The sequence below is a fragment of the Dama dama genome, chromosome 4 (assembly GCF_033118175.1).
Source record: "Dama dama isolate Ldn47 chromosome 4, ASM3311817v1, whole genome shotgun sequence".
NCBI classification, from domain to species: Eukaryota; Metazoa; Chordata; class Mammalia; order Artiodactyla; family Cervidae; genus Dama; species Dama dama.
The window spans coordinates 53,366,220-53,392,187 of record NC_083684.1 but is presented as its reverse complement, the minus strand read 5'-3'; the positions used below and the strand labels follow the sequence as shown (position 1 = coordinate 53,392,187).

Below are 25,968 nucleotides of genomic sequence, written 5' to 3'. Positions count from 1 at the left end.
TATGGGCTTCCCTGGTGGCTCAGGTGGTAAAGAATCCACCTATACTTATGTGTGTGGTGTGATAAGAGTGTTAGAAAAGAGTAAAGTAAGGAAAAGGGAAGAAGAAGTAGGTGATGGTCTTGAGGCCCTGAAATTGTAAATATGGTGGCCAGAGACAGTCTCGTGGAGAAGCTGAGCCAAGGTTTGAAGGAAGTGTGGAGGTGAGCAAAGACGTACTCTGGATCTAGGTGATGAAAACAGCCTGTGCAAAGGCTCTGAGGTATGGCGGCTGGTTTGGCTGGGGCAGAGTGAGTAAGGGGAAACGAGGGCAGGGAGATGATGAGTGCTGATCACGTGGGGCTTGTGGGCCACAGTGAGCCCCTTTCCCTGACCCTGATGAGGTGGAGCCCAGCAGGGCTCTGAGCAGGCAGGGACTGGACCCAAACTCAGGTGTTCACACCTGTCCTGGCTGCTTGTGGGAAACAGGCTGTTGGGGAAAGGAGCAGGGAGACAGCGATGGTCCAGGTGACAGGTGATGAGAGTGGATGAGATCCCCAAGGGAGTGAGTACTGATGGAGAAGAGAAGAGGTTCAAAGACTAATCCCTGACCCTGAGATCAAAGGAAGGAGGAAGAAACAACCAAGGAGACTGACTGGGAGCCACCAGGCAGCCGGAAGGGGTCCAGAGGGATGTGGTGGCACAGAGAAGTGACGTGAAGAGTGAAGAGAGAGCGACTCCTGCGTCAGGCGCTGTTAACAGGTCAAGCAAAGTGAAGACTGAGTGAACAGTGACTATTGGTTCAGCACCAAGGGAGGTCACTGGTGGGTGACCTTGACATTTCAGGGTAGAGAAGGAGGGGCTTCCCTGGTGGCTCAGGAATCTGCCTGCAATGCTGCAGACCCAGGTTCAATCCCTGGGTCAGGTAGATCCCCTGGAGAAGGGAATGGCTACCCACTCCAGTATTCTTGCCTGGAGAATTCCATGGACAGAGGAGCCTGGCAGGCTACAGTCCATGAGGTTGCAAAGAGTCGGACACAACTGAGCGATTATCATTTTAAGGAGGGCAAAGCCTGATTAGAGAAGGTATGGGTGAGAACATCAGTAGACCATATGGAGGCAGTGTGACAACTTTTTGGAGAAGTTTTACTATAAACAGGACCAAAGAAATGGGGTCATAGCTGGAAAGGGAGCTGGAATCAAGAGTATTTTCATTCGTTTTCATATGAGATGACTCTGTGTGGGCTGATGAGACTGACCCGGTTCAGAGAGGGAAGCTGAAGGTGCAACAGAGAGAGAGGAGACCTACGAGACAGTGGCCTGGAATGGGCACAGTTATGGTGGGAAAGCAGAGGGCAGGGAGGGTCTATGGGGCAGTGGGGGTCTGTGGACATTCACTTTCTATCGATTTTCCTGCAAAACAAGAAGCAAGGAGGGAGTTTCATGGTGGTCCAGAGGTTAGGACTCTGTGCTTCCACCCCTTCAGGGGGAACTGGTTGGATCCCTGGTTAGGGGGAACTAACTAAGAACCTGCATGTTGCATCACGCAGCTAAAAATAAATAAGAAGAAGCAAGGAAAGAGTGAAAAGGTGGAAGGAAGTGTGATGTGTTGGAGGTTAGGGGAGAAGGTGTGAAATAGCTATCTATAGAGAGGAAGAGCTAATGGATAAGAGAAATGTAATCTGATTGCCAGACAGCACTGCAGGCACGCTTGAGCGTCAAGTTCACAAGCTTGAAGTGGAGCCGGCCAGTGGAGTTGTGTGTTGTTCTTCAGCTGCTTTAAACTGTGTGAGTATAGGCACAGGTAAGTGGAGGGCTTGGATTTAACCAGGTCACGCGGGGGAGGAAGCCAGAGGAGGCCAGGGTGTACGCAAAAAAATGTTTTTAATGATTAACTGAGGAACTTAAGCTGGATAAAGAAGAACCGAGAATTGATGGGGTGGGGGAGGCAGTGAAAAAGAGGTAGGGACAAAGGATGGGCGATCACAGTGGGTTGGCAGGACTGTGGAGGGTCTAGGGCGCTGGAGGGAGAGAGCTGGAAGGAGAGGAGGTGATGACTGGAGAGTGAGAAGCCTGAGATGGAGGCTCTGAAGAGGCCATTGTTACTGAGACAAGCGTAGGTGCAACCACAGGAAAGAGGGGCTAGGAGGACAGCTGGTCAGGGAACAAGAGAGGCCCGGATGGTAGAAGGAAGGATCATCAACCTGGATGTGGAAATCACCCAGAATGTTGATAAGAGCGACCTGAGTGGCAATGAGCCTAGAGCTAAAATCATGGAGAAGTAGTCATCTGGGTCACCAGATGATGCTGACAAGGTGACAAATGATCAACCCTGATGAGCTGGGGCGTGTTGGGGAGGACGGAGGGAAAATGATCTGAAAACAGCTCCAAGGAGCAAGATGTACCCACTTGGAAGGGTCACAGGACAGCTGGGTTCTGGTTAGAGCAAGAAGGTGACAAGAATGTTCAATGAAGAGATTGAGGAAATGGATTTTGCTGAAGGATAGGTCATGGATTCCAAAGGCCAGAGAGTTGGGACACCTGGGGGATGGAGCGGAAATGGTTTCCCTCTCGGTGGGTTTTTCTCATAGCACCTTCAGTGAGCGTATGGTCATATGTAAACTGCTCAGCCTGACCCAAGGGCACCGGCCAGAGCAGGAAGCCGTGGTTAGCAGCCCTCGTGGGGTCATGATCAGGCTTAGGGGTTTGTTGCTCAGGGGGGAAAGATGGGGAGAAACCGGTCGCCGTCTGGAGCCAAGCGGCAGGAACTAGATGCCAAGTTTCTTGGAGCTGGCAGCCTCCCGGTCGCCCGTGTACCTGGTGAGGTCACGGTCAAGCCGCGGAGGACTTGCGTCCTGGAAGGAGAGCTGGAGGGAGGCCAGGCTGCCCTAACCCGCCGACTCCTCTCTATCTGCAGGACTCTGGCGGCCGGAGATGGGCGCCCGGCCCTCGCGGCGGCGGCGGCTGCCCGCGGAGCCGCCCATAGCCTTGGACGCGCTGCCCCCGGAGCTGCTCGTGCAGGTGTTGAGCCACGTTCCCCCCCGCGCGCTGGTGATGCGCTGCCGCCCGGTGTGCCGCGCCTGGCGCGACGTGGTGGACGGGCCCACCGTCTGGCTGCTGCAGCTGGCCCGCGACCGCAGCGCGGAGGGCCGCGCGCTCTATGCGGTGGCCCAGCGCTGCCCGCCCAACAGCGAGGATGAGGAGGAGTTCCCGCTGTGCGCCCTGGCGCGCTACTGCCTGAGAGCGCCCCTAGGCCGCAACCTCATCTTCAACTCCTGCGGAGAGCGTGGGTGCCGGGGGCGGGGCCAGGGGCGGGGCCGAGGGGCGGGGCCGAGGAGACCCCGGGGATGGGCGGGCGGGGCCAGGAGCCGAGGGACGCGGTCCTTGAGAAACTGGGTGGGCGAGGCCAGGGAGGAGCTGGGGAAGAGACCGACTGAATGGGAGGAGCCAGGGACCGTGGGTAGTGGTATTCAGTCGCTCACTCCTGTCCAACTGTTTGCGGTCCCATGGACCGCAGGACGCCAGGCCTCCCTGTCCTCCATCATCTCCCGAGCTTGCTCAAACTCATGTCCATTGAGTCGGTGATGCCATCCAAACATCTCGTCTTACGACGTCCCCTTCTCCTCCTACCTTCAACCTTTCCCAGCATCAGGGTCTTTTCCAATGAGTCGGCTTTTCGCATCAGGTGGCGAAAGTATTGAAAGTGGAGGGAGTACAGATTGGTTGGCAAGACAGAGGAGAAGGCGCCAAGGGGCGGAGCCGTGGCAGAGGCGACGCTCTGCTGGAACTGTAGACTCAGTTGTTGTTCAGTCACTAAGTCGTGTCCAACTCATTGTGACCCCATGGACTGCAGCACTCCAGGCTTCCCTGACCTTCACCATCTCCTGGAATTTGCTCAAACTTGAGTTGGTGAGGCTATCCAACCATCTCATCCACTGTCGTCCTCTTCTCCTCCTGCCCTCAAGCTTTCCCAGCATCAGGGTTTTCCCGGTGAGTTGGCTCTTCCCATTAGGTGGCCAAAGTATTGCAGCTTCAGCATCAGTCCTTCCAATGAATATTCAGGTTGATTTCCTTTAGGATTGACTGATTTGATCTTCTTGCAGTCCAAGGGATTCTCAAGAGTCTTCCCCAGCACCACAATTCGAAAACATGAAATCTTCAGCACTCAGCCTTCTTTATGGTCCAACTCTCACATCCATACGTGATTACTGGAAAAACCATAGCTTTGACTATATGAACCTTTGTCAGAAAAGTGATGTCTCTGCTTTTTAATACACATAGCTTTTCTTCCAAGGAGCAAGCGTCTTTTAATTTCCTGGCTATGATCACCATCTGTGGTGATTTTGGAGCCCAAGAAAATAAAATCTGCCACTGTTTCCACTTTCCCCCATCTATTTGCTATGAAGTGATGGGACTGGATGCCATGATCTTAGTTTTTTTTAATGTTGAGTTTTAAGCCAGCTTATTTACTCTCCTCTTTCACTCTCATCAAAAGGCTCTTTAGTTCCGCTTCGCTTTTTGCCATTAGAGTGGCATCATCTGCATATCAGAGGTTGTTGATATTTCTCCCAGAAATCTTGATTCCAGCTTGTGATTCATCCAACCCAGCATTTCACATGATGTACTCTGTATAGAAGTAAGCAGGGTGACAATATACAGCCTTGATGTACTCTTTTCCCAATTTTGAACCAGTCTGTTGTTTCATGTCTGGTTCTAACTGTTGCTTCTTGACCTGCACACACATTTCTAAGGAGGCAGGTAAAGTGGTCTGGTATTCCCATCTTTTTATAATTCCCACTGTTTGTTGTGATCCACACAGTCAAAGGCTTTAGTGTAGTCAATGAAGCAGAAGTAGATGTTTTTCTGGAATTCCCTTGCTTTTTCTTTTCTTTTTTTTTTTAATATGGAACGCTTCACGAATTTGCATGTCATCCTTGCGCAGGGGCCATGCTAATCTTCTCTGTATCGTTCCAATTTTAGTATATGTGCTGCCGAAGCGAGCACTCCCTTGCTTTTTCTATGATCCACTGGGTGTTGGCAATTTGATCTCTGGTTCCTCTGCCTTTTCTAAATCCAGCTTGTATATCTGAAAGTTTTTGGTTCACATACTGTTGAGGCCTAACTTGAGGGATTTTGTGCATTACCTTGATAGCTTGTGAGTAGAGTGGATTGTGTGGTACAATTGTGTGGGACAATTGTGCAGTAGTTTGAACATTAACTTTGGCAATGCTCTTCTTTGGGATTGGAATGAAAACTGACCTTTTCCAGTCCTGTGGCCACTGCTGAGTGTTCCAAATTTGCTGGCATAATGAGTGCAGCACTTTAACAGCATCATCTTTTAGGATTTGAAATAGCTCAGCTGGAATTCCATCACCTCCACTAGCTTCGTTCATAGTGATGCTTCCTAAGGGCCATTTGACTTCACACTCCAGATGTCTGGCTCTGAGTGACCACATCATTGTGGTTGTCCCAGTCATTAAGACCCTTTTTTGTATATTTCTTCTGTGTATTCTTGCCACCTCCTCTTAATCTCTTTTGCTTCTATTAGGTCTTTATGGTTTCTGTCCCATCCTTGAATGAAATGTGCCCTTGGTATCCAAATTTCTTGAAGAGACCTCTAGTCTTTTCTATTCTATTGTTTTCCTCTATTTCTTTGCATTGTTCACTTAAAAAAGGCTTTCTTACCTCACCTTGCTGTTCTTTGGTACTCTGCATTCAAATAGTTATCTTTCCCTTTCTTCTGTGCGTTTCGCTTCTCTTCTCCTCTAAGCTCAGACAACCACTTTGCCTTCTTCCATTTCTTTTTGTTTGGGATGGTTATGGTCACTGCTTCCTGTACAATATTACAAACCTCCATCCATAGTTCTCTGTCTACCAGATCTAATCCTTTGACTCTATTCATCACCTCCACTGTAATCATAAGGGATTTGATTTAGGTCGTGCCTACATGGTCTAGTGGTTTTCCCTACTTTCTTCAATTTTGCAATAAGGAGCTGATGATCTGAGTTACAGTCAGCTCCAGCTCTTGTTTTTGCTGATTGTCAAAAGCTTCTTCATCTTCCGCTGCAAAGAATATAATCAATCTGATTTCGGCATTGACCATCTTGTGATGTCCATGTGTAGAGTCTTCTCTTGTGTTGTTGGAAGAGGCTGTTTGCCACTGGACCACTGAGGACGTCCCCTCAACTCAGTGGGCGGTGGTTAAAGAGGGGAGGGCCGGGGAGGGCTGGGGAGAAACCGACTGGGCGCTGACAGGGGGCGGAGCTTGCATAGAAACATCAGGCCGTTTTGAGAGGCTGTGGGAAGCGGAACTGAGGAAATGCGCGGGGTCAAGGCTGGAGGAGCCCAGAGGTAGCACCCCCGGGCAGGGCCAGAATTAAAGTCCAGTGGTTCAAGAGATTTAAGAGAGGCAGGGCAGGGGACTGAGCCAAGGGAGGCTGAGAAGCTGAGTGGATGCACCTGCACCGAGCCAGCCGAGTGAGGCGGTCGGGGGGTGTGTCCACAGATGCTGCCAGGGAGGGGCCGGGTGGACAGAGCACAGTAGGTAGCAGCCGGGGCAAGCTGGAGCGCGAATCCCTCGTGTTTAACCGTATTATATCCCACAGAGGGCTTCAGAGGCTGGGAGGTGGAGCACGGCGGGAATGGCTGGGCCGTGGAAAAGAACCTCATAATGATGCCAGGCGCTCCTTCCCAGACCTGCTTCGTGACTTCGTTCGAGTGAGTGGCCTTTGATCACTGGGGCGAGGGAGGGGGAACCCTACCCTACGGTCCTCATCCTCACCCTCACCCACTTTCACACTCTCCTTCCCATGCATGTATTCAGTCATTCGACTAATAATTGTTAGGCTTTTGAATTCCCTCTTTTGTCAGTTACGTGTTCCTATCTTTAATACCTACTTTATTTATTTAGTTGGCTGCATCAGGGCTTAGTTGCGGCATACAAACTCTCAGTTGCAGCATGTGGGATCTAGTTCCCTGACCAGGGATCGAACCCAGGTCCCCTGCACTGGGAGCATGGAGCCTTAGCCACTGGACCATCAGGGAAGTCCCTGCCTGTTCATATTTTTATTAAGGTTGATGTCTTATTCTCGTTGATATACAAGAATTCCTTGTATATTCGAGATGTCAGTTCCTTGTCCATCCTGGATGTTACATAAAATCTCCCACTCTACCATATGAATTAAGTGTGTCCATGGCATTCTTTGTTATTTTCATATGATCAAATTCATCTTTTTGCTTTAGAATTTGTTTTTTAAATTTTGTTTTAAAAAATCCTTCCCTCCCCTTAGATCCTAATAGTGTGCTCTTCTACTCTTTTCTAGTAACCTCATAGTTTTATCTTTTACATTTAGATCTTTAATCCACCTTTGAATGTGATGTTCGGTAAGGATCCAGTTTTTTGTTTTTCCCTCTATATACTGAGCCAGTTTTCCCAACACCATGTACTAAAGAACCCTTCCTTTCCCCATGGAATGTCAGCACCACCTCTATCATTTATGAAGTTCCCATACATAGCTTGTAGAAGGAAATGGCAACCCACTCCAGTATTCTTGACTGGAGAATCCCAAGGACAGAGGAGCCTAGTGGGCTGCCGTCTGTGGTGTCGCACAGAGTCAGACACGACTGAAGCGACTTAGCAACAGCAGCAGCATACATAGCTAGGTCTGTCCTTGAGCACTCTGTTCTGGTCAGTTTATCAGTTCTCATGATAAATCACTATTTCTGTTATTATGGCACATTGAAATTCAGGGAGGACTGTTTACAAAGGTACAGACAGAACACAAGAGATACTGCAGGACCCTAGGCTAGGGGAAAGGGACATTATCACCCCTAGGCCTGGCAAGGGTAAGGGAGGAAACAGTTATCGAAACATGATGACAGAGAAAGCTGGGAGGAGAGAGCACTGTGGAGAGGGTCCTTTCTTAGAGAGACACAAAGTCCTACTATGATCCCTTGGGAGGGAGCCAGGAGAATAAATACTCTGATTCCACTCTCTTCTCCCTTTTATCTCCTGCTAAAGCTTCCCATTGACTGACCCAACAGGAAGTAGAGGGGAAGGGAGACCCTTCCATACAGGCAACACAATCTTAGGGGTGGGGGGGTGTGGCTCTTGGATCATGAGAAGACCTCAGAACTCTCGCTCAGCTGTCTACTATGGTGTTCCTCTGTTTGCATTCATGTTCTGGTCCCCACAAATATAAGGGGCAAGCCTGCATACGGCCCAGCCTCCTGGCGGCCACAGCGGAGTGAATGATGGAGGGGAATCTGAGAGGCCAACGGGGATGCCCACAGCCCATCATACATCTTGTCTGGTAGAGCAGCCCTAAGGGGCTGCTTCAGACAGAGTAGTCAGGGGAGGCTTCCAGGAGGAGGTGATTTCTGGGCTGTGATTTGAATGATGGAACTCTTGGCCCTCCACTGAGCATTATCCCCCTCTTCCTAGATGGTGCTTTAAGAGGCAGCTTGTGGACTTGGTGATGGAAGGGGTGTGGCAGGAGTTGCTCGACAGCGCCCAGATCGAGATCTGTGTGGCCGACTGGTGAGTGAAGAGTGGCAACCTGCCCACACCCCTACCCCGGTGGAGGTGGCAGTTCTACAGAAGGGGCTCATCTCACACCCTGTCACCCCCACGGGCTGGCACTGCTACTGTGTCCCCTTTACAGTGAGGCTGAAAGAAGGGAAGCTACGCTCTCAAAGTAGCAGAGCCAGGGAGGGACCGACCTTTGGCGAGTCCAGGCTCTGGCTCCACCCCAGGAACACCTAGGCTCCTCCCCCAGGCTCTGGCCCCCCCTTCAAGAACACCAAGGCTCCTCCCCCAAATTCTGGCTCCACCCCCAGGAACACCCAGGCTCCTCCCCCCAAGCTCTGGCTCCACCCCAGGAACACCCAGGCTCCTCCCCCAGGCTCTGGCCCCATCTCAAGAACACCCAGGCTCCTCCCCCAAATTCTGGCTCCACCCCCAGGAACACCCAGGCTCCTCCCCCAAGTTCTGGCTCCACCCCAGGAACACCCAGGCTCCTCCTCCAGGCTCTGGCTCCACCTCGGGGGCACCTAGGCTCCTCCCCCTAGGTTCCCAGGCCTGGCATCATCAAAGTTCCTGGAGGCCAGAGACCTAAGTGGGTAGCGGAGACGTGAAGGCTCACCACCACCTGGCAGGTGGGGTGCCCGGGAGAACTGCGGCTGCATCTACCGGCTTCGGGTCCGCCTCCTGGACATGTATGAGAATGAAGTGGTCAAGTTCTCGGCCTCACCCAACCCGGTCCTTCAGTGGACTGAGAGAGGCTGCCGACAGGTGGGTCCAGACCGCCTTCCGCACCACCCTTGACCTGTCCAGAGGCACACGCACTTCTCACCCTGCTCAAATTCGGTTCTCAGTTCTCAGCACCACTATCTGTATCTATAATAACAACAGCTAACAATTATTGAGCCCTTATTACAGGCCTGTCCAAAAGTTTTACCCATTAATTCATTAGTACATGGCCTAGTTATTCAGTAGACATTTATTGAGCACCTACTGTGTACTGGGCACTGCTATAGTTGCTTGGAATGCAGTGGTGAACCAAAATCCTTGCTCCATCACCATTCTACAGTTGGGGAAACTGAGGGATGGAAGTGACACCCAAACTCACCCTAAAGCATGCAGGGCTTGATTCAAAGCCACAATGGCTCCTGAGCCTAAGCTGTCACGGTCATCATACCTCACTTATCAAAGTAACCTTTTAGGTGGTCTTCTGGTTCAATTCCTGATCTCCTCCCTCCAACACCAACCCAACACACAGACTCAGCATCTAGAAAGCTATTAAAAAGTGAATCAAAAAAAAAAAAAGTGAGTCAGACCACGGATTTCACCTGCCTGTAACCATGCCACGGATACATCTCATAACAAAAGCCAATATCCTATCATGCAGTTATGAAAAGGAGTGAAGTACAGATTCACACTTCAACATAGGTGAGCCATGGAAACATTGTGCTAAATGAAAGAGGTCAGACACAAAGGCCACATATTGTATATAGCATTTATAGGAAATTTCCAGAATAAGCAAAGCCATAGAGACACATGCAAAGAGCCAACTCACTGGAAAAGACTGATGCTGGGAAAGACTGAGGGCAGGAGGAGAAAGGGGCGACAAAGGATGAGAAGGTTGGATGGCATCACCAAGTCAATGGACATGAGTTCAACAGACTCCAGGAGATAGTTAAGAACAGGGAAGCCTGACATGCTGCAGTCCATGGGGTTGCAGAGTCAGACACGACTTAGTGACTGAACAACATAGAGACAAAAGCAGGTAGATTAGTGGTTGCCAGAGGACAGAGGGAGGGAGGAATTGGAAATGACAGCTAATGGATTTGAGGTTTTTTCCTGGGGTGATGAGATGTTCCAGATTTAGACAGTGGTGATGGTTACATAACATTACAAATATGCAAAGAAAAAAAAATACAGAATTGTAGTCTTAAATGGTGCATGTTAGGTGAATTTGAATTTCAGCTCAATTTAAAAAATTACAAAAGATAAAAAGCCAGAAGCAAGGGACTTCCCTGTGGCTAAGACTCTGTGCTTCCAATACAGGAGGCATAAGTTCCATCCCAGGTGGGGGAACTAAGATCCCACAAGCCAAGTGGCATGGCCCAAAAAAATTAAAAGCCAGAAGCCAAAGTCCTTCTGGGGCCCATCTCAAATGCCCCACACAATCTGCCCACTGCCTCCTTGACCCCATTTCCTACTTCGCTCTCTGCTCGAGGCACGCTGCCACCTCAGGGCTTTTGCACTGTTCCTCCGTCTGGACCACTCTTCCTCCAGATCCCCACCTCCACCAGGGCTCTGCTCAAATGTCATCTCAGTGCAGCCCTTGCTTACTCATTTTACAACCCCTCCCACTTGCAGAATTTCCTCCGTCCTTTCCCCCTTCTGTCTTCAGCGTCAGAGTCTAGACTCTCAGCTTCACCAGATTTTTTTTTTTTTTTTTTTGCAGCAATGGGTCTTCATTGCTGCACGAAGGCTTTTCTCTAGTTGCAGCGAGCGGGAGTTACTCTCGCTGCACTCACAGCAGTGGCTTCTTTTGCTGCAGAGGACAGGCTCTAGGGTGTGTGGGTTCAGCAGCAGCAGCACACGGGCTTAGTTGCTCCAGGGCATGTGGGATCTTCCCAGACCTGGGATTGAACCCGTGTCCCCTGCCTTGGCAAGCAGATTCTTAACCACTGGACTAGAAGGAAGTCCCAGGATGAGCTCTTTGGGCTGCTTTCTTCGTTGCTATACCCCCAGCGCCTGGAGCAGGGTCAGATGATGGTGACGATCTGTCAAGGAGGTGGAGGAAGAGGAGCCCCTGGAGTCTCACTCCCTCCCTCTCCTTCCCCGCGCAGGTCTCCCACGTCTTTACCAACTTTGGCAAGGGTATCCGCTACGTGTCTTTTGAGCAGTATGGAAGAGACACACGTTCCTGGGTGGGGCACTACGGCACCCTTGTAACCCACTCCAGTGTGAGGATCAGGATCCGCCTGTCCTAGCTAACCAGCCTGACCCAGCCTTCCAAGACAGACTGCCATCTGCCAGACACTAACATCAATCAAGGGCGGCTTTTGCAGCCAGGAGCCAGAGGATGCCTGGGGAAAGGGGCGGGGAGGTCCCGTGTGGCCTGTTCCCGGCACTCTTCCAGTGAACCCCATTTGCTGCTGCTTCAGCCAAGGAACCAGGGATCCAACCAGGCTGGTCACTTGCTTCCCCAGGACAGTGTCGAAGAGTAACTCAGAGACCTGTACTATACTTGTAAATTTCTTTCTCACGTGTGTGGTTATCAATTGATGGTTTAGTCACCAAGTCGTGTCCAAGTCTTGTGACCCCATGGACTGTAGCCCACCAGGCTCCTCTGTCCATGGGATTTCTCAGGCAAGAATACTGGAGTGGATTGCCATTTCCTTCTCCAGGTGATCTTCCTCACCCACATCTCCTGCATTGCAGGTGGATTCTTTAGTGACTGAGCCACCAGGGAAATCCTATCAGTCGATGTGTTAGTTGCTCAGTGGTGTCTGAGTCTTTGTAACCCCATGGACTGTAGCCCACCAGGCTTCTCTGTCCATGGGATTCTCCAGGTAAGAATACTGGAGTGGATTGCCATTCCCTTCTCCAGAGGATCTTCCCAACCCAGGGATCAAACCCACTGAGTCAAAAAAAAAGACCAAACCCTGGTTAAAAACAGAGGAATGCTGCTGACAATCCTGGACAAGGACTCTTGTCAGCATGTTTTGGGGGTAAGGCAATTGCTGGCAGGGAGCAGGGATTGTCCTCGGGGGGACCAACAGGGGCCTCAAAGGGAACCCATTCTCTTGTTTGGGGGAATCTCTGGGACTCAGGAGTGGGGCCCATGCAAGCTCCTCCAGCACCGCACCCACCAGCACCTCTCCTCTGAGCCATACAGGTGCCATTTCTTTCAGAATTCCTAAGGCCCCGTCTGCACGGACCCCCAAACTGGATCCTCTACCCCCACCTCCTGCCCCTGCGCTGGGGCAGCCTGCCTTCTGCCAAGGCAACAGCCTCCTTTTCTCCACACTCAAGCCCACTTGGAGATGGACTGCGGAAGCAAGGCTCCCCTAGTGTCTCCCACTGTTCCCCTAGCTGAGTGCAGCTGACAAGCTAGCTTAATAAAAAATTAGTGCAGAGTGTGAGGTGATGGGGGATTTTATCTGTAATTGATGTGCTTGTCTGCCCCCAGCTCTGAAACTAAAAAGCTTTGTGGGATATTTCCAATAGTGAGAACCTCAGGTGTGCTAAATGCCATGCAAGAAGTGGGTGAGCTTCAAGAACACAGATGGGCCACAAGGACTCAGCCAACAGCTGATCAGGTGATCAGGTGAGGTCCGCATCACTCTTGGTGCCATTTTCCAAGGGAGGAAATGGAGCCAGAATGGGGAACAAATATACCCAGAGTCACACAACAAGAGGTGGAGGCAGGATTTGAATCCAGGTGTGTGTGTCTGAGCAGAGCTGTGCACACCATTCAATCCCACCAACACCCCTTTGTCAGCAACATTACAATTACTGCCACTTTTCAGATGAGGAAGCTTGACAGGAGGGCTTTCATGTCCAGGCTCCTGGCCTGAAGGAAGGGGAACTGAACCTCAACGCTGCCCACCTGACTCCAAAGCTTGTAACAGAGCAGTCACTGCATGTGCTACTATACACATAAAGCATCTGGTTTAATCTTCACCAAATCCAACAGAGGGGATACTGCCAGCGGAGCTATTTTTTTCTGGTGAAGGAAACTGAGGCCAGAGGGGATGTCCAGTTGCGAAGACCACAAAGAGGGTGAATACCACTTAAGAGGGTTCAGGTCACAACCTTGAGGGCTGGGGTCTTTATTGCAACCCCTCCCCAGTAGATGGCAGTACAGAGTGTTGTCCCAGCAGAAGCAGTTGCTGGTGCCAGCATGGAAGCCAAGGGTGTTGGGAGAGGGGTGCCCAGGACCCCAGGGGTCAAGGGTTCACTAGGCTGGGCCTTGAACGCAGACCAGTTACTTCTAGAGCTGGACTTGCTTCCTGAGGGCACTGCAGGTGCACTGAAGGAAAGAAAGTTCTGCGTGATCACCTGCCCACTGGGTCCCCCACAGTTACTTCTTCTTCTGCACGTGGCCACAGTCGTACTTCCCGCGCACGACCTTGAGCTTGACACCCGGCAGGTCCTGCGTGCGGCCGCCCTGTACGAGGACCACGTGGTGCTCCTGCAGGCTGTGGCCCTCTCCAGGGATGAAGCAGACGGCCTCCCGGCCGGTGCTGAGCCTCACGCGGCAACACTTGCGGTTGGCCGAGTTGGGCTTCTTGGGCTTGCGGATAAAGGTGCGCAGGACCACGCCCTTCAGCTGTGGCCGGCCCTCCGTCGGGCCTGGTTTCGGAGGCGGAAACTTCGGGGGGCCCCGACGGTGTAGCTGGTTCAGGGTGGCCATGGGACGCGTGGTCCAAGGCCGGGGGACCAGAGCTAGGCCTGGAGAGACAACCAGGAGGGCGGAAGAGGGATGATTATCCCAGCGAACAGATAATAGCATCAGCCACTCGCTCTTTTGTTCGAGGAGCCGTTCCAAGCACTTCACGGGGCTCTATTTGTTTATGGCTGGGGGTACTCATGGCTGAGAGTAATAATACATTTATGCAGCAATCACCATGTGTCAGGTTCTTTTTTAAGCATTTCGTAAGAGTTAACTCACAGGTTCACACTGTGTTCTGTACTGTTCTATGCATCGTATCTACATTAACACACACCACCCCACAGCAACCCTATTGGGGGGGGGGGGGGTGGTCTCTGGGCGTGTCACTCCTCCTCCTGTCACCCCACTCCCATCGCCATGAGCAGATTCTGTCAACTGAAGCTTCACAACTGATCGGAATCCCCTTCCTCCTCCACAGCATCCACCCTGGTCCTGTCTACCCTTGATTCCCACTGGACTCTCCTGTCCTCCCCCTCCTCCCAGGTCTCCCTGTTTCTACTGTCTGCTCCCCACACGCAGCCAAAGTTATCCTGTGGACACCTGGGTCAGATCACATTCCTCCCCTGCTCAGAGCCTCCATCTCAGTCAGGTGAAGAGCCAAATTCCCACCCAGGGGCGGCCCAAGCCCCTCACTTACCATAATTTAGGGACGTGCTAAGGCCACGGAGAAGGCCGGACCAAGACATCCCACCGCCTGCAGAGTCCCTGTATTAGGGAATAAGAGAAAGTGGCCTTCGTTGGGGTAGGGTCCAAATTCTCCCCAGCTCTCACTATTTGGTGAAGTGAAAGTTACTCAGTGTCCGACTCTTTGTGACCCCATGGACTATACAGGCCATGGGATTCTCCAAGCCAGAATACAGGAGTGGGCAGCCTTTCCCTTCTCCAGGGGATCTTCCCAACCTAAGGATCGAACCTAGATGTTCCACACTGCAGGCGGATTCTTTACATTTCCATTGTGGCACAATGGAAGCCCAAATTCTCCCCAACCCTCCCTATTTAGCCGTCCGGTTAAATCTGAACAATTTCCTCTACCGTATAACCGCAACCCCTAACGCTGCTAACAGAAAGTCCCTCCGTAAGTTCAGGCTCGCACTGAATAGTTTCTCGGGGAGCCAACTGTCCCTGCTCACATACAGAAGAAAACGGGAACCTGAGGGGAGACCCCAGAGGTTTGGAGAACCCGAGCTCTGTAGACCTTACCGACCCTAGCCCGGTCCGCCGACACGCAGAAACCGCTCTAGCGCGATCTGGGGATTACCCTGGCAGTGATTGGCTGGTTCTGCCTCTCGTGTCACTGAAACAGCGGGGAACAGAGGATGATTGGACAATGATAGTGTCAATCTCGGGCAACTGTTCTCATTGAACTGTGTTTTTTTGAGGCATGGAAAAGGTTCACCCCTTCCAGGGTCTGATTGGCTAGTCTCGAGCAGAACAGCAGCTTTGTAATTGGTCTAAGTGCGTAGTGGGCGGGACGAAGGGTGCGAGACTCCTTGTCCGCCTTCCAAGATGGCTGCGTCCATAGTGCGGCGCTTGGGGCCTCTAGTGGCTGGTCGGGGCCTGCGGCTTCGAGGAGGCTGTGTCTGTACCCAGAGCTTCAAGAGAAGTTTCGCTACGGAGAGACGGGACCGGAACCTCCTGTACGAACACGCGCGTGAGGGCTACAGCGCGCTCCCTCAGCTGGATATGGAACCACTGTGCGCATACCCGGAAGATGCCGCGCGCGCCCTGGAGCTCCGCAAGGGGGAGTTGCGGTCGAAGGATCTGCCCGGCATCGTGAGTGCGCTTGCGCGGTCCAACCACCGCGGGGTCGGTCCGCTTTGCCTATTGGCTGTTCGCTTTACGAACGAAATGGGCTTACAAGATACTATCCAGCAGGGGGCGTTCTGATCGCAAGAATTTTCATTCCTTCCCAGTTTAGCCAATGTGTTGTGTCTGGCACCTAAGTACGTGTCAGATACCACGGAATGCTAAGGCCCTACTATCCATATAGCCATGATGCTCCTAGCCCATAAAGCGTGCTGGGTACTCACTCTGCCCTAGGAACTTACTGTCTTCCCGCGTCCTCTGTGCTCAGACCTCTTGCCAGGCTTATGGTAAAGCCACAAAGGAAAACGGGAAACAGGGATATGAATCAGTGGGTAAGGGGAGACTCTTGCCTTTGGGGAGTGAGAGGAAGAGTTATGCACTTACCCCACAGGTATCAGGCAGTTAAGTGGTGTTATTTTGTGAACGAATGTGTTTTTGAACATATTTAGGGTGTGTGTATGTTCTGTACCTGGTGTTGAGAATAAGGCAGTGAATATTAATATTCGTACTACTGGGCTTCCCTGGTGGTTCAGACGGTAAAGAATCTGCCTGTAATGGAGGAGACCCGGGTTCAATCCCTAGGTCGGGAAGATTCCCTGGAGAAGGGCAGGGCTACCCACTCCAGTATTCCTGCCTGGAGAATTCCATGGACAGAAGAGCCTGGCGGGTACAGTCCATAGCATCGCAAAGAGTTGGACACGACGAAGCGACTAACACACACACATATTCATACTGCTACTATTAATGATAAAGCCAGCACTTACATAATACTGCATGCTGGTGAACTAGGAGTGGAATTACCATATTTCTAGACCCTGCTGAAGTGCTGAAGGTGATAGGGAGCCCAAATCCTCTCAGCCCTCTCTTGGACCGCCCCCCCATACATCCAATCTAGTATAAGTGCTTTATACAGATGAGTCTCCTTTAAGTTTCACAGCACCCCTATGAGATGGGTGCCATTGTTTCCACAATTTTTCCAGGGGGAAACTAAGGCTCAGAGAAGTTAATTTAAAAAGAAATAAGCATATGGCAGTTCCTAAAAAAATTAGAATTACCATGTAATCCAGCAATCCCACTTCTGAGTACATACCCTCCCTCCCAATAAAAAAGAAAAGAAAAGCAGGGACTCAAACAGATACCTGAATGTCCATATTTATAGCAGCATTATTCACAGTGGCCAAAAGGTGGAAGCAACCCAAGTGTCCACTGATCAATGAATGGATAAAGAAAATATGGTAGGGACTTCCCTGGTAATCCAGTGGTTAAGACTTCATGTTCCAAAGCAGGGGATGCAGGTTCGATCCCTGGCCAGGAAGCTAAGACCCCACAAGCACTGAGGCCAAAAAACCAAAATGTGAAACAGAAGCAATACTGTAACCAATACAATAAAGACTTTAAAAATGGTCCACATCAAAAAGAATCTTGTAAAAGAAAATGTGGTAAATACTTGCAATGGAATAATATTCAGCCTTAAAAAGGAAGGAAATTCTGACACATGCCACAATGTGAGTGCTCAGTTGATCAATCATGTCTGCCTCTTTGCAACTCCATGGACTGTAGCCTGCCAGCTTCCTCCGACCATGAGATTTTCCAGCAAGAACACTAGAGGGGGTTGCCATTTCCTCCTCCAGGGGATCTTCCTGACCCCTGTGTCTCCTGTGTTTCCTGCATTGGCAGGTGGATTCTTTAGCACTGAGCCACCTGGGAAGCCCATACTCCAAATGGATTTACCTTAAAGACCTTATGCTAGGTGAAGTAAGCCATTCGCAAAAGGGCAAACACTGTATGATTCCAGTTCTGTGAGGCTTCTGGATTTGTCTCAGTCAAATCCACAGAGACAGCATGTAGAATGGTAGTTGCCAGGGCAGGGGGAGGGAGGAATGTCTAATGGGTACAGAGTTTCAGTTTGGGAAGGTTCAGTAGTTCCAGAGATGGGTAGCTGTGATGATAGCACAATATAAACGTATTTAATGCCACTGAAATGTACACTTAAAAAGCTGTTAACGTGGTAAATTCTATGTATATTTTATCCCAGATCTCGACATGGCAGGAGCTGAGGCAGCTGCGGGAACAGATCCGGAGCCTGGAGGAGGAGAAGGGGGCTGTGACTGAGGCAGTGCGGGCCCTGGTGGTGAGTGCGGGGGTCCTGGGCAGGTGCGGGGCTGGCAGCAGGATACCTCTGGCTACAGGTAACAGGTAACAGGAAACCCAATTTCAGGAGTTTGAAGGATGTGGACATTCATCGTCTCACACCACAACTGTCCAGGGTCAGGCATCCCTGGAGCTGCTTCTTAACCACTGGACCACCAGAGAAGTCTGTAGCTCACCATCCTGGGTACACCATGCAACAACCTGACCCGGGAGCTCCTGCTCTCAGCCCATTTCACAGACCAGGATACCAGAGCTAGGAGAGGGGAAGAGATTTGCCCAACAGCACACTCTGGTTAGCACCCAACTTTCAGACCCAGTTCTGCTACATTCCCTGGTGCTCAGGACCACAGAAGGTTCAGAGTATCAAAGACCGTTGGTGTCAGGCCTCCATATGCATGCTCACAGACTTCACCTTTCCGAGTCTCAGTTTTCTCGTCAACAAAATGGGAATCACATTGATAAGACCCTCATAGTGGGGGTTATGAAGAAAAAGGATCATCTGAGAGTCATCTGCACATGGCTAGACATGAGGCCACACTAAACTGAGCTACAGGGTGTGATCGCTATTATGTTATCTTGCCTCCTCCCAGTTTTACTGATAGAGAAACTGAGGTACAGAATGGAGGAGGGTCCAGCCAGTCGTTGGCAGAGCAAGGAATTCAGATCCCCTAGCCCTGAACTTTCATCTCTATTTCCCCGCCCCCTCATCCCCAACGTCATCACTCTAATCACCTCCTCATCTCTTTTCTACCAGGTAAACCAGGACAATAATCAAGTGCAGCAGGTACTACAGGGAGTTGATATCCTGTCCCTGTTCGGGGGTGGCCAGCACAGATAACCGTTATCGTTCATCAAGTCTCCATTGTATGTGATGGAAAACATAACTCAAGTAGGAGTAAGAAAAATAGCAACAGGCTCTGTTGATTCATAAAACTAAAAATATTGGCTTCAGGTACGGCTGGATCCAGCTCCTGGCTGCTCCATATTTGGTTCGGCTTTCTCCCCTGGGGGAAAGGAAAACAGGGTCTTGCAAAGAGGACCATTTTCTTGATAGCTCCAGAAAAAGCCCTGGGGCTGATTGTCATGAGTTTGTCTTGGGTCATGTGCCTGTCTTTAAGCCAATCACTCTGGCCAAGCGATGGAATGTTCTAGTAGGCCAAGCCAGAGTCATGTCCTTGTGGACGTGCCACGAGGTGCTGAGGGGAGGTTCCTGAAAGGAAATTGAGGATGTTGAGCCCAAAGAAGAAGCAACAAAGTCTACCACAGAGGTTATCCTAGCCCGGACCCTACCCTCTCCTGGGCTGACCCCATGTGTCCCGCTCCCAGGACCCCCAATATCAGAGTCTGCGGGCACGTGGCCGGGAGATCCGGAAGCAGCTCACACTCCTCTACCCCAAGGAGGCCCAGCTTGAAGAGCAGTTCTACCTGCGGGCACTAAGGCTGCCCAACCAGACCCACCCAGACGTGGTGAGCACTCACGGGCAGCAGGGGCGGCCAGGGCCCTGCCCAGTGCCACCTTCCCTTTGACACCCACTGTTTCCTGCAGCCTGTTGGGGACGAAAGCCAGGCCCGAGTGCTCCATGTGGTTGGAGACAAGCCAGGTAGGCCACAGCCCAGGCTGGGCGACCCCAGGCTGGGGGCGGGGGCTCCTGGGGTCTGGGACTGTGGCTGGAGCCTGTAGAGCCCTGGGCTTTCTCGCACCGTCTCGTGTGTGTGTCTGTGTGTCTGTGTGTGCATGTATGTGTGCGTGTATCTGGCTCTTTCCCTTCCCCTCTCTCTCCTTTTCTCTCCCTCCCTCTCCCCCCACTGTCTCGCTAATCCTCTTTCTCTCTATTCCCTGTTTCCTGTCTCTTCTCCTCTTACCCCATTGCTTTTCACCCACATACAGCTTTCTCCTTCCAACCCCGGGGCCACCTGGAAATAGCCGAGAAACTCGACATCATCCGACAGAAGTGAGCCCCCCCTCCCAGACCCTGCCATTCAGCAACCCCCCACCCCAGCAGCTGGCTGCCGGCTCCACTTCATTGGGCTCAGCATGGGATGTGGAACCACCAGGGCCTCACCCGGCATGAATATTTGATGACCGGCCTCCCGCCTGGCAGCTGGGCCTCTGCCCTGGGGTGCTTGAGTCCCCCTTCTTCCCCCACCAGCCCTGGCCCACAGGCCCCCACCTGTCTGCCCATCTGTCTCCCAGGCGCCTGTCCCACGTGTCTGGCCACCGCTCCTATTACCTGCGCGGGGCTGGGGCCCTCCTGCAGTACGGCCTGGTCAACTTCACACTCAACAAGCTCATCCACCGGGTATGGGCCAGGATGGAAGGGCTGCCTGGAGGGGGTGGCATGGAAGCTGAGCTCCAAAGGCTCAACATGGAGAGGAGGGGGTGACCTCCGCTCCAGTCACTGTTTTCAGAGCTTTATGTGTATTATTGGCATAGTTCATTCTTAGGGCAGTGTTAAGAGGAGAGTGCTATTACTGTCCCCTTTAGAGATGGAGAAATTGAGGCCAGGAGAGGGAGGAACTGTCCAGGATCTCTGGCTCATGTGTGGGGCTGGCCCGAGAGCCTGCACTTGTCACCACTGGCCCTCACTGCCTGCCTGTAGTGGACAGCGAGTGCTGGGGAAAGAACAGTGTCTGTTGAAACTGGGGGGGTCGGCAAGGGCTGAGGGCTGGTCGTGCAGTGACCAATGGGACGCTGGTCACAGTGAGGGATTCGGACATATCCTGAGGGCACTGGGAGTCACAGAGGGTGCTCACTTGGGGGGGCACAGTCAGATCTATATGTGGAACTACACCTCCACTGCCCTGTATGGTATGCCTGAGTGGGGACACCAGGAGGCCCCAGTGACAGGGCCCTAGCGCCCCAGGGCCAGCCCCGTGCCCCCTGCTCGGGCCTGCCTCAGTGTCCTCTCCAGTGGAATGGACTTCGGGTGACATGGGGGAGCTGTTGGTCCCCTCGGCAGCGTCCTTTCTTCAGGCCCGAGCTTGGGGTCTGGTGGGGTCCTGGCTCTGCTCCTCACCCCTTCCCTCCCCCTTCCCAGGGCTTCACCCCCATGACGGTGCCAGACCTTCTCCGAGGAGTCGTGTTTGTGAGTGAGGACACTCCGTTCCCCATGCCCAGCTGTGCGTCAGGCCCTGTTATGGGGGCCCCAGGCAGCAAGACCAGCCTGTCTCCCCCAAAGAAACTGCCCTGGGGCTGGGTTGAGGGGGTCACATCGTAACAGGGAACTCAGTGTGAATCGGGCTTCCCAGGTGGCTCAGTGGTAAAGAATCCGCCTGCCGATGCAGGAGCTGTGGGCTTGATCCCTGGGTCAGGATAATCCCCTGGAGGAGGAAATGGCAGTCCACTCCAGTATTCTTGCCTGGAAAATTCCGTGGACAGAGGAGACTGGCGGCTGCAGTCCATGGGGTCACAAGGAGTCAGACACGACTGAGTGACTGAGCTCGCACACACACGCAGGGTGATCCCCTTCCTTCCAGGGGAGGAGCAGGGGACGTGACGACAGAATGGGGGCCACCGAGGTTACCTGTCCTCTGGTCTCCTCCCCAGGAAGGCTGTGGGATGACACCAAATGCCAAACCATCCCAAATTTACAACATCGACCCCTCCCGCTTTGAAGACCTCAACCTGGCCGGGACGGCAGAGGTAGGGCTTGCAGGTGAGAGCGTACCTGGGGGCCAGAGCAGAGTGAGAGCAGCCCAGAGGTCCTCAGAGGGGGAGGGATCGAAAGGCGACAGCTGGGAGCATCCTGCGGGGTGACGGCTGCATGCCCAGGGTCTGCGTGTACAGTTGTGTAGGTGTTTACTGCACAATAGAGCGGTGAGGATCCATCCATGTGTCCTGACATGAGGTTGTGTCTGCCAGAAGGGACACCTTTTCTGATTCCCACAGAGGTTTCCTGTGGATGGATGGGTGGTGGCCCTGGCTGACCCCTTCTGTCCCCTTCTCCTCCCAGGCTACTTCATGGACCACTCCGTGGCCTTCAGGGACCTGCCAATCAGGTGATGCCTGTCCCTTTAGGCCTTGTCCTCACTATGACATCCCCCGTCCTCTCCCTGACCCCACCTACCCGCCCCACCCCCCAGGATGGTTTGTTCCAGTACCTGCTACCGGGCGGAAACAGACACGGGGAAGGAGCCCTGGGGCCTGTATCGAGTACACCACTTCACCAAGGTTGGCATAGCCAGGACTGTGGGGGGGACACCCCAGCAGCCTAGTGCCTCCTGACTCCTGTGCCCCTCGCCCTGCCCCAGGTGGAGATGTTTGGGGTGACAGGCCCCGGGCTGGAGCAGAGCTCAGAGCTGCTGGAGGAGTTCCTGTCCCTTCAGATGGAGATCTTGACAGAGCTGGGCTTGCACTTCCGGTGCGGGCAGGGGCCAGGGGCTGAGGTGGATGGTGGGGTCTGGGGTCGGGGACAGAGGGTGAGGGGTGGGGTAGGAGGGAAAGGCTGGCTGGGGGCTCCCCCATCTCGAAAACCCTCACCACCTCTTCTCCCCTGCCCCCTTTTGCCCGTGTTAGGATTGTATATAGGATGTCTATCTATCAACCCATAAGAGCCTGTGTACGATTCAGTGTCAAGACCAGGTCCCTTCCCTCCTGTGACTCCCCGTCCCTAGCGTGCTGTCTCATCCGCCTAGTCCAAGATGGTTTTTTAAAATACTGTTTTATTTACTTATTATTATTACTGGCTGTGCTGGGTCTTCATTGCTGTGCGGGCTTTCTCCAGTTGCAGCGAGCGGGGGCTACTCTCTAGTTGCCGTGTGCAGGCTTCTCATTGCAGTGGCTTCTGTCGTAGAGCGTGGGCTCTAGAGTGCTCAGGCTCCCATAGCTGCGACACGTGGGTTCAGTAGTTGCGGCTCCCGGGCTCCAGAGCGCAGGCTCAGTAGTTGCGGCTCCCAGACTCAGAGCACAGGCTCTGTAGTTGCGGCTCCCGGGCTCCAGAGCGCAGGCTCTGTAGTTGCGGCTCCCAGACTCAGAGCGCAGGCTCTGTAGTTGCGGCTCCCGGGCTCCAGAGCGCAGGCTCAGTAGTTGTGGCGCCTGTGCATGTGGGATCTTCCTGGATCAGGGATCGAATCCATGTCCCCTCCATTGGCAGGTGGATTCTTAACAACTGAGCCACCAGGGAAGCCCCAAGACGACCTTTTACCATCCAGTGGGAAGGGGAGGTTGGGGAGAGGGCACACCCCTTCCCTCTAAGGGGTGACCAGAGGTCACGAGCCCCACCGCCTCTGCCCCTGTCAGTCACACGTAGTTTTCAGGAGAGGCTGAGGAGTGTGGACTTTTTCCTGGGTGACCCATGACAGCAATCTGGGGGTGCTGTTACTACAGAAGGAAGAATAGCCATGGTGCACAGACAGCCCGGTGACTTGGCCATCTTGTCCCCTTTGCTACCGTCATATCTTTATCACCTCTGTTTCCCTCTTTGAGGGCTTCCTCCCCTTCCATCACCTCCCAGTGTGCCCCCCGCCCCCTCGCCCACCTCTCACCGCTGCGCTTCGCCCTGTCTTTCCCCGGGGCTGCAGGGTCCTGGACATGCCCACGCAGGAACTGGGCCTGCCGGCCTACCGCAAGTTCGACATCGAGGCCTGGATGCCAGGCCGAGGCCGCTTCGGCGAGGTGAGCCCCCTGCCCTGCGGGGCCCTCGGGGTGGGAAAGAGGACCCCCCCCCGCCACTGCCCCCCACGGCCCATCGTCTCAGCCCACCCCGCCCCCACGCCCAGGTCACCAGTGCTTCCAACTGCACGGACTTCCAGAGCCGCCGTCTGCACATCATGTACCAGACCGAGGCCGGAGAGCTGCAGTTCGCACACACGGTGAGCCCACATCCTCGCCCGCCCTGCCCTTCACCCCCACGCCGGAGACCCACCACTGCAGCCCCTCCCCTGGGCCCGCTGGAGCCTGGATCTGAGCGTCCCCTCCTCCCAGGTGAACGCCACGGCCTGCGCTGTCCCTCGTCTCCTCATCGCCCTCCTGGAGAGCTATCAGCAGAAGGTGAGGGGTGGGGGCGGTGGGAGGATCCCACGGTGGGAGGCGGAGGCCGGAGGCTGGGAGGCCGGAGGCTGGAAGGCCCGCTGGGCAGCTGCCTGAGGCCTGCTCTCTCCCCAGGATGGCTCGGTGCTTGTGCCCCCTGCCCTCCAGCCCTACCTCGGCACCGATCGGATCACCACCCCCACCCACGTGCCTCTCCAGTACATCGGCCCCAACCAGCCCCAGAAGCCCAGGCTCCCGGGCCAGCCTGCCTCGAGCTGAGGACTCATCCTCGTTGGCCAGTAGGGTTGTCACCACTTCCTGGAGCTTAGGGGTCCCTGGGCCCCTGGGACCTGGTGTCCTGAGTCTGTCCTGACATCCACGTTTTTCATGTCCACTCCCCACCTGGGTCTCTGGACTGCAGGGTCCACCTCTCCTATGCCTCTTCTTCCTGGGGATCAGTGAGAGACCCTGTTGTCATTGGGGGTCCCAGCCTGCAGTGGGAAGCAGTGGTTGTTCCAAGGGGACTTGGAGGTCTGGGGGAGGGCAGAGGAGAGGGAGAGGAGGCCTCCATGCCTCCTTCCTTCTTCCCACCCTCAGTGGTTAAGAAAAGGTTCCCTAATAAATGGTCAGAACAAAGGCCTGTGTGGGTCTGTGAGTGAGGGAGGTGGCTGGCCGACTTGCCAGCGATGCTGGCCAGTTGCTCAGAGGTGCTGAACCATCCAGGGGTCCGTGGCTGCAGGGACCATGCCAGAAGTGTCCAGCATCCCCGGAGCACATAGAGGGTAGCTTGGGGGTCACTGAGGGAACCAAGAGGATGCTGAGGCCTCTCCCCTGACCCTGGGATAAGTGGCACCTCACACCCAACCTTCCACCTTGGTCCCCAGCCCCAGGCGGGGCAGGAAGCAGCCTGAACTCAGTGAAACGAGAACCCACTCCTCCCCTTGGAGCCCCCATCTCCGTACCTGGAACTGCTCTCGCAGCTCCTCCAACGGCAGCACTTCAAGTCATCCTCGACTGTTCTCACATCCACATCCCATCCTTCAGCAAACCCTGGCAGCTCCTCCTTCAAGATATTTCCAGGGTGTCTCTGGTTGCCCAGTGGTCAAGAATCCACTTGCCAATGCAGAGGACAGAGTTCGATCCCTGGTCCGGGAAGATCCCACATGCCACGGAGCAACTAAGCCTGTACTCCACAACTACTGAGCCCAAGCTCTGGAGCCCAAGAACTGCAACCACTGAGCCTGCGCGCCTAGAACCTGCACTCTCTGCAACCAGAGAAAGCCTGTACGCAGCAAAGAAGACCCAGTGCAGCCAAAAATAAATAAATCTTTAAAAAAATATATATTCCCAGATTCTGCCTTTGCTGTCTTGTCCCCTGTCCTGTCCATCCTTATCTCCCATTTGGAGAATCGGAGTAGCCTCTTCTTGCTTCCTGTCCCCCCACGCAAAGCCAGAGGGACCCTGTGGGCAGCTGCGTCAGGTCACGTGCCTCCCTGCTCAGAGCCCTCCTGTGGCTCCATCTCCCTGGGGGGGGAAAGACAAGTCACTGTGGTCCCCAGGACCCCCGAGAACTGCCCTCTACCTTCCCCTTCTTCCAGCCTCTTTCCTGTTGTGCTCTGGCCAGCCCCCAACCTGCCTGCCTGTTCTCTCAGACTCAGTCCCAACTCAGGCCTCTGCACTTGCTCGACTCTTTCCTATCCTAGCTATTCTTCCCATAAATCTTGTGCAATTGCCTGCAATTTATCCCTCAGGCCTTAGCCCAAATGTCACCTCCTCAGAGAGTGCTCCCCTGACCAGCCTGGCCAAAGTAAAACCCCAGCCTCTAGCTGCCGTGCTCCTGTGATGCACCACAGCCATTTCCTCCTTGCCTTTTTTTTTTTTTTTTTTAATATTTTTTAACTGTGTTGGGTCTTGGTTGCAGTGTGGAGGCTTCTCCCTAGGTGTGGTAAGCAGGCTTCAGAGCACAAGGGCTCAGGTGCCTCATAGCATGTGGGATCTTAGTTCCCTGATCAGTAATCAAACCCATGTCCCTTGCATTGGAACATTAGAAGGCAGATTTTTTTTTTTTTTTTTTTTTTAAATTTGGCAGCCTCTGGT

The 25,968-nt window shown here is 53.3% G+C and overlaps 3 protein-coding genes and 1 non-coding gene across 12 annotated transcripts in view; 2 read left to right on the top strand and 2 right to left on the bottom strand.

Annotated features, from left to right (window-relative positions):
* LOC133054334 (F-box only protein 17) overlaps positions 1–12,988 on the top strand; it is a 30,731-nt gene extending 17,743 nt beyond the window's left edge. For 3 of the 8 annotated variants that reach the window (XM_061139250.1, XM_061139249.1, XM_061139243.1), the window contains exons 2-7: positions 1,670–1,780; positions 2,894–3,262; positions 6,582–6,693; positions 8,420–8,515; positions 9,133–9,268; positions 11,335–12,988. In XM_061139250.1, the coding sequence (XP_060995233.1) occupies positions 2,911–3,262; positions 6,582–6,693; positions 8,420–8,515; positions 9,133–9,268; positions 11,335–11,478 (840 nt within the window). In that variant the 5' untranslated portion in view covers positions 1,670–1,780; positions 2,894–2,910 and the 3' untranslated portion in view covers positions 11,479–12,988. Of the gene's footprint in view, positions 1–1,669; positions 1,781–2,893; positions 3,263–6,581; positions 6,694–8,419; positions 8,516–8,639; positions 8,807–8,939; positions 9,269–11,334 lie in introns of those variants that run through there. The other 5 variants (XM_061139244.1, XM_061139245.1, XM_061139246.1 and 2 more) reach the window with 4 other exon arrangements.
* Positions 4,874–4,980, bottom strand: LOC133055266 (U6 spliceosomal RNA). Its single transcript, XR_009692566.1, has one exon. It is a non-coding gene; the product is annotated as a U6 spliceosomal RNA (small nuclear RNA).
* Positions 12,989–13,140: 152 nt separating the features above from the next.
* MRPS12 (mitochondrial ribosomal protein S12) lies at positions 13,141–15,252 on the bottom strand. 2 transcript variants are annotated; one of them, XM_061139251.1, is made up of 3 exons: positions 15,147–15,252; positions 14,584–14,651; positions 13,141–13,945 (listed from the first exon to the last, which is right to left on the bottom strand). In XM_061139251.1, the coding sequence occupies exons 2-3, from the start codon at positions 14,630–14,632 to the stop codon at positions 13,575–13,577; spliced, it is 420 nt and encodes a 139-aa protein (XP_060995234.1). In that variant the 5' UTR covers positions 14,633–14,651; positions 15,147–15,252; the 3' UTR covers positions 13,141–13,574. The 2 variants fall into 2 exon arrangements, with proteins under 2 accessions (XP_060995234.1, XP_060995235.1); XM_061139252.1 differs by having other exon boundaries at positions 15,151–15,219.
* Positions 15,253–15,414: 162 nt separating this feature from the next.
* SARS2 (seryl-tRNA synthetase 2, mitochondrial) lies at positions 15,415–24,507 on the top strand. Its single transcript, XM_061139242.1, has 16 exons — positions 15,415–15,719; positions 17,788–17,883; positions 18,658–18,687; positions 19,230–19,370; positions 19,450–19,504; positions 19,792–19,855; positions 20,098–20,203; positions 20,942–20,989; positions 21,451–21,559; positions 21,857–21,902; positions 21,987–22,074; positions 22,155–22,264; positions 23,424–23,517; positions 23,622–23,714; positions 23,827–23,892; positions 24,007–24,507. The coding sequence occupies exons 1-16, from the start codon at positions 15,453–15,455 to the stop codon at positions 24,148–24,150; spliced, it is 1,557 nt and encodes a 518-aa protein (XP_060995225.1). The 5' UTR covers positions 15,415–15,452; the 3' UTR covers positions 24,151–24,507.
* The last annotated feature ends 1,461 nt before the right edge of the window (positions 24,508–25,968 follow it).

Coding starts and splice junctions, on each gene's coding strand:
- MRPS12 (XM_061139251.1), bottom strand. CDS start 14,632: ATGTCTTGGTCCGGCCTTCTCCGTGGCCTTAGCACGTCCCTAAATTAT. Junction 13,946..14,583: donor TAGCACGTCCCTAAATTATG/GTAAGTGAGGGG, acceptor TTGTCTCTCCAG/GCCTAGCTCTGGTCCCCCGG.
- SARS2 (XM_061139242.1), top strand. CDS start 15,453: ATGGCTGCGTCCATAGTGCGGCGCTTGGGGCCTCTAGTGGCTGGTCGG. Junction 21,560..21,856: donor GGCAGAGGTAGGGCTTGCAG/GTGAGAGCGTAC, acceptor TTCTCCTCCCAG/GCTACTTCATGGACCACTCC. Junction 23,715..23,826: donor AGCTGCAGTTCGCACACACG/GTGAGCCCACAT, acceptor CCCTCCTCCCAG/GTGAACGCCACGGCCTGCGC.